Here is a 13,935-nt window from a genome sequence, read left to right as displayed (position 1 = left end):
CCCAAATAAGTTTTTGTTATGACTCAACAACATAGCATCAAGTTCTTTAGAAAATCTGGACATCCAAATTCCAGTGTAGTGTTCCTCATAGCAAAAGCATTTTTTTTCCCCCGGGATAGTTAAGAGTGAATGACCATTGCTTCTGGATATAATATATATATATATATATTTTTGCTTTTCTAAATGCATACTGCACCTAGCATGCTGATTATACATTTTCCTTCTTTCATGTGTAACTGTTGTCCAATTTGGAGTAATACAACAGAAGTGCTATATATTGTTGTTCAGTTCAAACCCAACTTTCACTATATATTGTCATAACTGTAGGCAGAACTGTAGCTTAGTTAATTTGATTAAATGTTTTAGTTATTAACAGACGTAGGGACTGTAATAACTTTTGAAATAATAACTTCATTTGAAAGGCAGATTTTGCTGGATAGACAGCACTGTTTTAAATTGTATTTGAGAAATTTGTGACAACTGCTTTCTCATAATGTATCTTTCCTGCCTAGATCTTACATGTATGTTTTCCCAAGGGTTTCTATTTTTTTCATAGATGCTCACTTGTCTAGTTGGGGCACTTGTGCACAACGTGGCAAACCGGTACAGTTGAACTGGCCTTCCCCACTTGCTGGGCTGCATCACCAGCAGGCCAGTAAGATGACTTCACTGGTGCTGCCTCGCTCCCACAGCCTGCCTTCTGGTGAACTAGCCTGCTGGTTAAGGCTCTCGGGTAGAAAAGTTGATTTGTGCCACCTGCGGTGTGTTGTACATCCCCTGCCGTGCAGCGTGCTGCTCATGCTGTTGCTGAGCATTGTCTGAGGGAAGTGAATCACCGAGCTCGACCCGAAGTGAAAGGGGTGGTAGGATGCCGATTTTGTGAAGATCTGTGACAAGCAGGGTGAAATAAATGAAACGGACCACTCTAGGACTAGAAACCAAGCGCCAACTAAGACCCATGTGAGAATTCCACAGGTAATTAGGCTCCTTGTCCCCACGGTTTTGTAATGGGACCAGGGAAGCTGAGCTGCTGTATTTTATCTTTTTTTAAAAAAAAAAAAAGTTCTTAATTAAAAACGTTGCTCAGAGATGCATGTAAAACTTAAATATACTTTATTTCTGCTATTCTAATGGCTGAGGCTTCAGCTTTTTTTCTTGAGGTCTGGATCCAACGTGCTGGCTGCACCTGTGCGCTGTAGAACTGGTAGCTATAATTATCATTGTTTCACATGCAGTCTGCTTATTACACAGAAATTGAGTGCTGTAGATCTGACATTTTGTTTGCATTTGTTAGCATGAAACCTGGCCTCTAACCAGTTTTCGAAATTAAGAGTTCATGTATTTCAGTAGTTTCCCTACTTCATAATCTTAAGTAGTGTCATATGCATGGTTGTGTTTCCTTATTAGCTGAGTGAGCTATTTATTCTGACGAGACAAAGAGACTAGAAGTTCTTAAATGTTAAGCTCCTTTCTTTTTTTCCAAAGGGGAAAAACCCCAGAAACCACAGAAGGGATTTAAATTTGCAAGGAATAGCTTGTTCTCACCATGTACTATTCTGCATAATCCACATAAGAGGACCTTATAAAGTGAATTCCTAGTAGCTATTGAATTACTACTTTTTTTTTTAATGACTGCTTAAGGCAGTTGCTTTCAGACTTTTTTTTTTTAATTTATTTGTGCAAGGATCACCAAGAGGCTTTGGATTGATTATGAAAGCAGGTGTTGACACAGAGCTGCAAGAAGGGGGTTAGGGCAGCAGCAGGGGCCAGCCAGCCAGCCGATGGAGTCAGGGCAGGGAGCAGGTGCTGCTCCGATCTTCTGTGGAAGGAGTAACGTACCTGAGCAGGACGCTGAAGGTGGAAGTCCAACTACTTCATGAAAACCGTCCCGCTCGAGGTGATTACCTGAAGTGTTTCATGACAGTAAGCTAGCACGCTTCCTGTGGCAGAAGGGAACACTGACAGGGGTAGGAGCTACTCCTGTAAGCACCAGTAGTATCCCTGCCCCTTTAGGCACCTGGGAAATAGGTTTGCCTTTTGCCAGCAGCACACCCTCATGTTTTCACCGGTGCCTGCTTTGAGGTGATTTCCCTTTCCTTGATGCTTGCTGTGCTTGTTGAGTAGCCAGCTACCATCGCGCAGCTCTGAGAAGGGCTCACATGTTCGCATGCCGAATGCGAGACTTGCATTTTCACACAGCGGGAACAAGCGTACAGGAAGGCCTTTCCTCTCTGGCACTTTCCATTAATGATGGAATGAGTGGTCAGAAAACATTCTGAGTAATGTTTCAGCTTTAAACCCTTCAGGAGGACAATCCTTGATTCAGTTGCATATTACCACATGTTGCATGTTACCACGTTATCAGTAATTACCCCGATGTTTACTGGTTATATACCTGTACCAGTAGCAGCATCTTTGGGAAGTGCAAAGTAACGGTTTTCAGAAGAAATACAGGAGTCTGCTCAGAGATGCTGTTGCTTCCTGTCCTGTAACAGCACTTTAAAAATGTGAAAGTTAAACACCAGTTAAAAACTTTAAAGCTCAATTTAGTTTCTTATATCACTGAAAGAATACAGCTGATTTTGCTGTCACTGTAAGCTTGTTGTAATTAAAAAAACACTTATTCCACCCATCCTTCTATTCAGCTCTGATGTATCAGCTGAATACAGCATCTATCACATTTAAAAAAAAATGTATCTGACAACTACCGTTCAGAAAGCTACTGGACTGAGTAGAAAGCAAGCTGTACAAGCATAACCCATAAACATGGTAATTCAGCAAGGAGGCAGCCACAGCATGACCATCACCCCAGTGTTAACTCAAAAGGAACAGCAGATGTTTAAGGCCTCTTCAACTTGAAGATTCAGTGATCACAGTGAAGGCACTCAGGCCAACAATCCCTTGCCTAAACGCTTCAGAAATTCTACAGGATTCCTTAGCTTTTTTTTCCCCCCCTTCTTTAGCTAAGATAGGAAATTTAAGAAACAAAATCTTACGTCCACATTAAAGAATGCCCTAAAGATGGTAAGTTTTCCCTATGCTTTTGCTGGTAACATCAGGCAGTTCAGTTGCTTCAGAAAGCTGGAAAGCAGGTGAGTCAAGAGAAACTTTTGGATGAGACTAGGACTTAGGACTGTGAATGCTGCATTGACATGTTCGTAATCCCATGTATGGAACTGAACCGCGAGCTTGTATTATCTAGAACCCTCTCTCAAGCAACGTGATTTGTTTTAACTTCAAGTGAAGTGGCACTACCGCAACAATTTACCATCCACTTTAATAAATTCCATGTTTAATGTGATAAGCCTTCCAAAAACTTGCTAATTTATTGCTTTCTGTAGAATTTAAATGGATGTAAATAACTAATCTTGGACACAGTATTCTCTCACATTTTTTTAATAAAGTGCTCAAGAGCAGGTTAAGCACTGTAATAAAATTTCCCTTTTTTTTAAAGCTGGCACTGAGTAGCCTTTTTTTTTCCCTCTGCAAAAAAAAATGAACTAATTACATATAAACACAAAGCAATGGTGTAAAAATGGACATTTATTACAACTAAACCAATGTGACAGTACGACGGAGGTCAAACAATTTATTCATCACAATCACAACAAAGCTTAACCCAGCCAAGCACGTACAAGTGACAGTGTAAACTTTAAAAACGCTCAATATGTAGGAAATTGCTTCAGGTTTGACTAAAGGTAATTCCACCGCTTCCATCTCACGCTGAGGGGTATTCTAACACCACTTCAACCTCATCTATCCCTGCACATCATGCACGGAGGAAACGCAAACCACTGCTTGTGTGTGCCTCAAGTTAACCACGGTCTCTAGCAATGCGGTATGTTCAGATCCCACAAATGGCTTAAGCAGACAAAGTTGAACGCTGCGAGTTCACAGGCTCTGCTCCAGCACCGCCACCGAGGCATGCAGACCCACCCCTGCCTTCTGCTGCCACCCACACTGGGACCTAGGTCAGGGAACTTGTGCCTGTCACCACTGACCCCCTTCTGGTGGGTTACATTTAGCCCCCGTCAGGCCAGGCCCACAGCCTGGCTCTCCCCCGGCTGTGTAACTGCTCATGCTAGTGCTGCACGACTGCCTCCATCAGCCATGCCAAAGCTCAGTTTGGTGAGAACATACATGGCACTACCTACTTAACTGACCCAGCCCAAACATGGACTTCTACAGTGAAATTGCTGGGAAGGGAAGAGAGGGAAACAAAGCCCGGCATTCTCAGGGACCATGCACGCACACAGAACTTTGCTACTCCCAGGTGTGCCGATACCCTCTCAGAACTCGCAAATCATACATGAACCACATCTCCTCAAGTGAAACAGTTCGAATGTACAATTAAACAGCCTGCGAGAAGTGTCAAACTATCACCTGATATCACTTTGCCCCATTTGCAGTGAATCTCGTATACAAATCTGGCTTTAAAAGTTCTCACTGCAAATTAGTTGGTTATACCACCGTATACCAGGTAGGAGTTTCATAAGGGATGCGTCACATGTGAAAGATAAAAGTCAAGAAAAGTATTCAAACATGAAGCTGACACTGTTTTTCCTAAAGGTGCTTAAACACCCATTAAAGCATAACTATAAAACACCAATAAATACAAATTAAGTTGTAATACAAATTAAGTTGTAGAGTTCAAAAGAAAATCATAAAAACTCCCTTTTGTAAAGCTCCCTCTTTCCATGTTCAAAAGTATCCCATTTTCATTACGTACCTCTATAGTGTCAAAAAGGCTACTTTTTTGTGTGTTTATATTCAGAGCAAGCTAATACTGATTTAAAAATAGTTTCCCTGTTTGTATTTTTAACTACATGCATTCCCTTTTTAATATAGTAACTTGCACAGTTTTGCTCAGATAACTACATGTAAATGCATCTTCACTGCTAGTAAATGATCAGTTTGCAGCTTTCTTGCAAAAAGCATTACCACCTTAACAGTTTTTAACCAGTTTGATATGCAGATCCTAAGAGGATTCTTTGGTATAATGGCAAATTCAGTAGTAAACAGTTATTTCCAATCTTAATGCATCAACTGAAAGAAAGCAGAATTATCACAACTGTTGACTAAAAACATAGATGAACGAAAGTCTTTGGTTGCATAAACACAATTTCTACAATATAACATTTCATACTTGAAGTTGTCCATGTAGTTTCCGTTCATTTAGATATGCTATGGCAATGATACATTTATTTCCTGAAGTCAAGTTTGCTTATAAAAACAGTACACTTACTGAAATCAAATGCAATTTTTCTATAAATGCAGAGAAGAGAGACATTGAGTCAATTTAAATCTAATTCCCTTTCGTTTATCGTGTTTGGACTTCAGTTTCTTGTTCCCTTTTCAAAAGGAGAATTTCTCTTGTAGGCCTGAATGAAGCAGCTTAGCAAAACAGTAATACTGACAAACAGCATCTTACACCATTAGCTAAACATTACAATGAAGGCAGTGAACATTTACAGTATGAAACACTGAGATGTCATCAGCGGAACTGAAGATTTATGTCAATCCAATTTCTTCAAGTACACTACGTGGGGTCTCTGCTTCCTATGGAGGGAAAATTTGAGACAGTGGTAAATGGATCCTGTGCTTCTACTGAAGAGTACACCATACATGAGAGTTAGTATGAAAGATGCTTAATTAAAGAAAAGCTGAAAGACATGAAAATATAAAAGCACTGCAGTTTGCAAACATGGCATTAGCTGCACTTTTCAAAGAGCTGTTAATTAGATTGTCATGGTTCACAGGAAGAGCTGGTAGATTTTATTGCCCTTAAGCATAATAAAAAAAGCAATTCAAGTGTACCAGCAGGGAACAAATCACAACCCAGTAATAGAGATATGAACTGGAGAGGGACAGGGAAGCATCTTGCAATGGAGTCTGCCAGTTATTTTTGTGGTAAAGTGTTTCATGGGCCTCTGCTAGGCTAGAAGGAATGCATGGATGAAAAAGACTGAAGCTACTTCGATACAGTATCCCTCATGCTCTTCACGAAGAGCCTAGACGTTTTACACAGGTAACATGCTTAGCTTAAAAAAAAAACAAGTCCAGGTTCCTTGGTACAGCTGGTGTCAATAAATTTACTGTTCTGACAGTGGAGGAATTGCTAGGATTGGAATTGAATTATTCTACAGCAGGTAGAATACAAAGTTTTAGGTTAATTCTATTCTTACAAAGCTTTGTTTATAGTCAGAGCAAATTGTTTTATACAAAACTCCAAAGGGTTATCATCAGTTCCGTATTCATTATTGCTATAGCATCTGAAAAACATATTACTTTGATTAGAAACATTAAGCAGTACTTTGCCATAATTATTAACAATATGATAGTAAATAAAAAGGGATACTGTATCTTTATGGAAACAAGCATTTTTAATATCCAGAGTATGAATAAACTTACTTTAGCATCCTAAAGCAAGACATGTCATGAAGCAGGAAAAAGGCAGATAACAGTTAAAGCAGCAAACAAATGTTTCCTAAACAAACTGTTACCTAAACATTTTTTTTTTTTTAGAAAAATATATTTTGGGTAAAGTACAAAATTAAAAGCCTTAAATCTTGCAAGCAACACCAGAACTTCGTTTCTATGGACTTTGACTGCGGAGCACAAAGTGATCACATTTAGAATCTTCAATCAATTCAATTCACATGTAAGACTATTTAACACTAAACTAAAAGTTATAATATTTTAAAGGCAAATTCACTTGAAAGTCAGCATTTGAAAAAGTCCACTGCTGAGCACTTTCAGATGGCTTCCAAAATCCAAAAAGAAAAAAAAAGTTAAAACTGGAAGCAAGATAAGCAGTGAATTAAGGATGTAGTGTTTTCTCACTGATGCAATATTTAAATATTCTTAGAACTGCAGTGACCCTGATAAAGCAAGGCAGTATGGTAGGCTAAAAGACTTACTTGTGTATTTAACATGCCCCCCCACACACACCAAAAAGAGACACTGCTTGAAGAGGAAGCTATACCATGTTTTTAATATAACCTGTAGCATTAAATTCCCAGATGATTTTGTTGCATTCATTTTAGAGGATATGCCTCTCCCCTATCCAATAACTTGATGCATTTTACTCCAAAAAATCCTATACTTTTAACCAACTATAGGAACAGAACTCAAGTGGAAAAAGAAGACCTTGAGGAAAACATGAAATCGTGAAACTTCTCACAGATTTCTGGGTCTTGAAAATACCTGTAGTAGAACAATCATTTAAAAGTTTTAAATTGACTCAACAGCAGTAGACATTTACAGTGGTGAAGCAGTGTGTTTACTAAACAACCTAAAGAAAGGTTGCTCTAACTGAAGACAGTGCACTGCTGCTATCTTTAGAGCAGTTTACTATTGCCATCTCCACTGCCTATTCAAAGTTGCAGATGATTTTCACTAGGCATATACTTAATTTAAGATTAAATTTCTTCGAATAAATCAAGGTCATTGGCTGATAATGAATTTAAAGCAAATTATTTCAAGGACATTTGCTACTTGCCCACAGGTAGACCTCACCAGTTAAACTCGGTAAGATGTTAACGTTTTAATACTACAGCAGTAGCCTTGAGGCAAACATGCCTTCTTACATGCATATCAACAATATAATCTCAACAGGAACACCTAAAAGCTAATGTGTTTTGCTAGAATAATTTCATCAATTATGACTTTTAAGAAACAAATGGAATGGATTATGTTTTGATCATGTTATTTGTTTTAGGAAGTGTCAAACATTTTATGCAATTATGGAATACATTCTGCTTTATTATACACTACCTGCAGCTCAGAATCACCCAAGGCAAACAATGCAAATTTGAAATATATCAGAACACAGATGAGGAAAAAAGCCATTCACATGAGACAAAAGTGCATGCAATACTTTTATTTCAAACATGCCAGGGAAGCTAATTCATTACCTAGTCATTTAGAAGCAAGCAGCTGTATACAGATAACAAGAAAAACAGCATCTCATTACAGCTCAATGCACAGCATTTTAAGCCAACAGGCGTGAAATAATGCAGGCTAAAGCAGCATTAACCAGACATTCAGAAATACATTGTTAATGTCTTACAGAAAAAGGCAAACTTGGAAATGGAAAACCACTCCTATGATCTTGTCTTCTATGACTTCAGAATGCTGCAAGTCTAACCCAAATCTTTTGTCCCATCCCCTAAATCTCTCATCTTTATGTCAGTTTAACACTTGAACTGTAGTGCATTACCACATATAAAATGTGGAACTAGCTACTTGTAAGCTACTAGCTACTTTTAAGTAGCTAGTTAACCTCTCTAACCACCTCTTTGCTAATTATATTTCAACAATTTTCAAAGACAGCATTGGTTTTATGTTACAAAATACACTCTTCTGCTAGGCTAACAGAGGACGCAATGAGTGCCCTCTCATTCTGCCCACTCTTTCTAACTGAAAGTTACTCATCATATTTATGTGTGTGGCAGTTTGCTGATGCACACTGCAGTCTGCACTTAAAACTGTAAATATCAATTGAAGACACATTTCAAGTATGCTATTAATGAACTTAAAGTCTTTCCCATCCTAATCATGTGGGAAACAATGAACTTGTTCTCTTCTTCAGTAGCAGCAATTGTTTAACTCACACCAGTGTTTTGAACATTGAAATACAAAATGTTGTAACTTCCAGATTTACGTAAGTCATTCTCATGGCCCTAATCAATTCTGTCTTCCGTCTGTTTGTAAGGTAAGGCACGCTATTGTACCGGATTCAGCAAAGGATACTGGTATGAGCATCTTTAATTAAGATGCAAGATCTATGTAGAATTGTGCAATATTTAATACTTCTGTGTATATATATAGTAGTTCCACACACTACTACTACACTAATATCTCAGTAAATATTAACAATCTACTGATTTTAACTCTAAGTTTAAATACCACCAAAACTCAGTTAAAAGATAACAGGTCAAGTAATGTTACAGTACAGGTGCTGCAGCAAATAGATGTTTAGCTCAGAAAATTCTGCAGAACTTTTAAGCATAAGACTTCAAGCTTACACACAATAAAAAAGTTAAACCATATGCCAAGAAGCACAAGTTTTGTTGAAATGAGACATGTGAAGAGACAACACTGTAAAACATAGGGGGAAGAGGAAAGTACAACAGCAGAGAATGGTTGTGGTATTCTATTAGATTCAAGATGACTGGATTCACCAAGCTGATGATAATGTTGTCATGAGTAAGTCACAGGTCTATCTCCTCTGAAATTCTGCATGCATGATGAATGAAGCCATTTAGTACACTGGGACATTAAAGTATTCATGACGTGGCTACAAAAGAAATGTACATATTCTTACACATAGGAAAAAGGTGGACATATATGCAAGGAAAAAAAAGATTCTCACTTTTGTATCCCTGACATGGAAGAACATTTTATACATAAAATACTGCATTTTTGACTACTCTAGGTTTCCTAGGGAAAAATCATGGTTTTAACCCCCTGTACTTGCATGCTGGCAGCACCAACGTACAGGAGAGTTTCACATAATTACTCTAGAAAGTTCAGAGTTTCTTCTCAGCCAAAAATTGTTTGAAGCTGAGTAACTGTTCCAGAGATGGCTCACCCTATGTATCTGTTACGTGCTAGCCTCTTTGGCAGGCATCAACTTTTGGCTGCTGTGAGAGACACAGCAGTGTGCTAGGTGAACTCCTGACACCACCTACCATATCCACTCTCTCAGACACACACTGATAACAGGCCCCCAGAATGCAACTGCAAAGAGCACAACACACCAAGGTAATGCAGCAGGGGGGTTACTTGATAGAGAAATTACCATTCTTTTAAAGAGCTCCTGTCTCAAAAATGGGAGGAATCTGAGACACCTCTCACAGCAGGCCAAGTTCTTTGCTTTTGAATTATGCCACTGAACTTAATAACCCAGCTCTTTATTTTGTCAGCATGAAAGTTAGGACACGATTTGTTGAAAGATGAGTTAGAAATCAAGTAACAACTTTTTTTTTTAAACCCCCATAAAAAAACAATGCCTTGAAGACAGATAAAGTTTTTAAACAGAGCAATAGTGATTTAGGAGCATACGCCCCAGATATGCCAATTAAGCACTGTCTGGGAGAAAAACCTCTCTGCATACTAGTTAGCATCTTTCATTTTATACCCATTAAAATCTTCAAAAGTATTTTAGCACCCTACCTCCCCCAATCATTGAAGTCTTGGAACAGAACCGAGAAAGTTCCGATGACTTCTAAACCTAACATTTCTTCTGTCCTGTATTATTTCATGGCAGTATTGCCATCTAATTCACAAAATGTTCAACGTTTATTTTTTAAATTATCTCCACTTAGTAGAAGTCCCAACAAAAATATCTTAGAGGCTTTACAGGATTTACATTGCTTTTTAAGAATCAGTAACCTGACCATTATTTCATACCAGTTACTTAAAATTATCAGGAACAAATCCAGTAGTTCTCAAACAACAGCTCAGTGGCAGTTGCAAAGTGAAGTCTGCTGTGATTTTTGGCAGAACTAGGAAGAATTGGTGCATAGCAGTGAATTATAAATGGAATTTTAACTCTTAAAATTCTTACTTAAGTCAAGTGTCAGCACACGTTTAAAAATGAGTGTATGAGAGTTGAGGCATATTTTTAACTGGAAAAGGAAACATCAAACTGACAGCATACAGTACTAGCCCCAAGGAGTAGGAGCCTTGACTAAAAAGAAGAGTAATTCTAGAAGCCTCCACAGACAAAACATTTCCAGAGATAATTATGGAGAACTTCTGCTTTACTCACACTGCTGGCATGACATTCCTTCATGAAGACAACTAAAAAACAGGCATAATTGTAACAATCTGAAACACCTAATTTTTACATTTTTGTATTTTCAGTTTTTACCTGTTATCTTTTAGTTTTACACTACCTGATATCAGCAAATAAGGACATGGAAGTGTTCCTTTTTTGTTTATTTACTTGTTACCTTTTGGTAATTTCCAAACTACCCAAGTTTACAACTGAATATTCTATTCCCCCCAACTCCACCCTCCAGGTATTATTCCCCACCTCTTTCTTGAGGCCATAAACCACTGAAAATAGGAATTAAATATCTCTGGTGTGAAAATACTGGTACACAAAGTTAGATGACTGACTCAAATTAATCTTACGGGATTAGGGTCTCATCTTGACAGAAATGTATTACCTACTGATAAGGCAAGACAGAGTGTCAGATAACAACAGGAAGAAAGTGGTAATTTCACTCCTGGCAGCATTTTAGCTTATGGAACATGTAAACACCACCTGCAACTAGCCTAGCAATAAACTGACACTGTAGAGGTGAATCTAAAAGATGAAAGGGAAGATAACAGTAACTGAGAGATGAAGCAATAGCAGCAGAATTGTGAGATGGAAACTGCTGCAGTTTCAGTGAGCCCTCTGTACAGAGGACATCCTAGAATATCATCCACAGAGGGTCGGCACTGTGGTAGCCTGATAACCAACAGGAAAAAAAATTTTGACAAATTGTATCTGGTCAGAGAACTACAGTACCTCACATGCTTCAACTACGAACTGCTAAATTTCTCGCTGTGCTCCCTGCCACACTGCCTGCAGAGAAGTGAGCCTGCAGGTCTGAATACCAGAAAACATACTTGGGAGGGGAAAGGACAGATGTCAACTTTTACAACCAGCATCTAGACTACTTTGCTTTCCTTCCTTCTACGGGACTCTGCAGACCTCAGACATCTGAGCCTGTGAAGCATGTGCTTAAGATAGCTAACTAGCTGTGAGTTTATAAATAAGTTCACCTAGCAGCTAGGGAAGAGGTAATGGTGTTCTTACAGAACAATACAATGTCAAACTAACATGAAACACTGCCCCTGAAAAATCACCACTTATTTTAAAAGTGTGTATGTCAACTGTTTATCTGACTTTAACATGTAGATCCTAGTTAGTAGAATCCATTTTTTTTTTTCAAACTGACATTTGTTTTTGCAGCTCATTTTTAGAAGCTGGTAACACTGGGATTTTCAGTCCAAGTCATTAGAGATTAAGTTAAAAAAAATGGTAGAATTTGGGTCACAGAACTACTTAGCCAGCCCAAGCAACATTTTTCTCAATCAGCTTTGTAATGACTCAGCCTAATTAAATATCATAGTCATACAAAAATTAGAAGGGACTTCATTTAATACAGTCCTCCAAACAGCACACCTGTAACATTACTGATATATATATATATTTAATCCGTTAAAGGCATCCAGTGATGGAAACATTTTAACATCCCCCAGGCAATCTACCCAAATGCTTCATTATCATTGCTACTAAAATTTTTCCAAACATCTACTTGGAATTTATTTTCTTGCTGCAATTTTTGTCTGCAGTGGACAAGAAAACAGTCTACTTCTTTCAGGATTAAAGAGACAAGAAATAATTTATGCCTAAACCAAGCTGACTCAAGCTCAGTGTTTTGCCCTGCTGACAGTTCAACAGTGAGAAACATACTTCAGGAACGCCTGGCATGCCTCCTTTGTCAGGTAAAATTTGCTTAGGTTTTTGTTTCAACTTTCCGTCAAAACCAGCACAAACCCCCATGAATGCAAGCCATGCTAAACTGCAGACAAATATAGTGGCTACCTTATGATAAAGACCTGGTGTTTTGTTGCTTATTTGTTCTTTCCCAGCATCTAAACAAACCCCAAGTGAAAACAGACGAAATGCAGGGCCATGAAGTGCACAGCAGTTTGGGAATGATTCTACAGAAAAAAAACTTATGTGGAAAAGAGAGGGGAAGGATGAGGGTTTCTGTTTAAAAACATGAAGCTCTTACAGTAGAGATTAACATTTAACAAGCACTTCTTCAGTAATTCTTCAGAAGCAATTACTTTTACACTCTACTTCTGAATCTTTATTAGGAAATATTTCTAATGAGAGGCTGCTTTAGGAAACTGCTACTGTTCACTTGAAGTTTCAAGGACCTTAAAATAGTAGGGTAACTGTTTCCCAATCTTTGCTTAGCCAAGTACTCAGAAGCTACAATTACAGGGTTATTGGGAAAAGTCTACTTTACTTACAAGGGAAAGCAATGTGTTTTGCTTCCTCAGAGAGCCTAGAAATACCCAGGAGGTCTTCACTGTGTTCAAATACAACTATTAACTATGATATCGTTTAAAAAAATCTGTAGTGATGCTATCTCCAAGTCAAGATCTTGTCTGCAATTTCCTATGCACAGAGGACAAAAAAAGCCTTCAAGATTGGTGCAAATCAGTCAACAAGATTCTCTGAAACAGCAAAAGTTGTCATGGACATGTTTCTCAGCAAAATGTTCTAGCATATGTGCACAATTAGGGTCTAAAACATTACCATTACCTCAACAGACCAGAGCAGAAGGATGTGACAAACGGCAGTGACCTGCCTACCTCCCTCTCAAAAGCAGGAGTAAAAATACCAGTGGAAACTTTACGTACTGTAACTGGATAACAGCGGGTGGTCCTGCTTCCTGCTGTTTCTGACCTGCTGGATCAGGGGTGATAATCGCCCCGGTAGGCAGTGCTTTCTACCTGCCCGTCAGTTGGTACAAAGCGAGCTAGGAAGAATTGACAGGGTCTGAGCTTTCTTGGTGAGGGTGGTTCTGAACAGCCACTGGAGGCTTTGCTTTCCCACCACAAGAACACAAAAAGCTTTAGGGAAATACTCCTGCAGAATGCTCTGTAGTACGAAGCCAGAGCCGAAGTTATAAAACAAATCACTGAGTTCTCCTCTCCCAGACAATACCACGGTGTCTGTATGTTTGGCACGTTGCCAAACAATGCACAAAAGGATTCATTTATGTTTTCTTCCATTCTCTTCCAGTCCTGCACTGCGGCTAGAGGTTTACATTACTTATTCCCCTTTGCTTAAGGAACCATTACTTAAACTGCTGGGCTGTGTTTCTGAAGGGATGACCAGAATATGCTGTTGTA

At 38.6% G+C, this 13,935-nt stretch overlaps 1 protein-coding gene across 6 annotated transcripts in view; it reads right to left on the bottom strand.

Moving 5' to 3' along the window:
* Window positions 1-3,525: 3,525 nt before the first annotated feature.
* The window catches only part of AP1S2 (adaptor related protein complex 1 subunit sigma 2), a 30,008-nt gene continuing 19,598 nt past the window's right edge, over window positions 3,526-13,935 (bottom strand). For 4 of the 6 annotated variants that reach the window (XR_007164372.2, XM_048066710.2, XM_066981579.1 and 1 more), the window contains one exon: window positions 3,526-5,559. Coding sequence is in view for 4 of the 6 variants with exons in the window: in XM_048066710.2 (XP_047922667.1) it covers window positions 5,512-5,559 (48 nt within the window). In the remaining 2 variants the exon portion in view is untranslated. The other 2 variants (XR_007164374.2, XM_048066712.2) reach the window with 1 other exon arrangement.

This window comes from Anser cygnoides, chromosome 1 (assembly GCF_040182565.1).
Source record: "Anser cygnoides isolate HZ-2024a breed goose chromosome 1, Taihu_goose_T2T_genome, whole genome shotgun sequence".
In the NCBI taxonomy this organism is placed as follows: domain Eukaryota; kingdom Metazoa; phylum Chordata; class Aves; order Anseriformes; family Anatidae; genus Anser; species Anser cygnoides.
The sequence above is the reverse complement of the archived record's forward strand: the minus strand, read 5'-3'. Positions and strand labels throughout refer to the sequence as shown.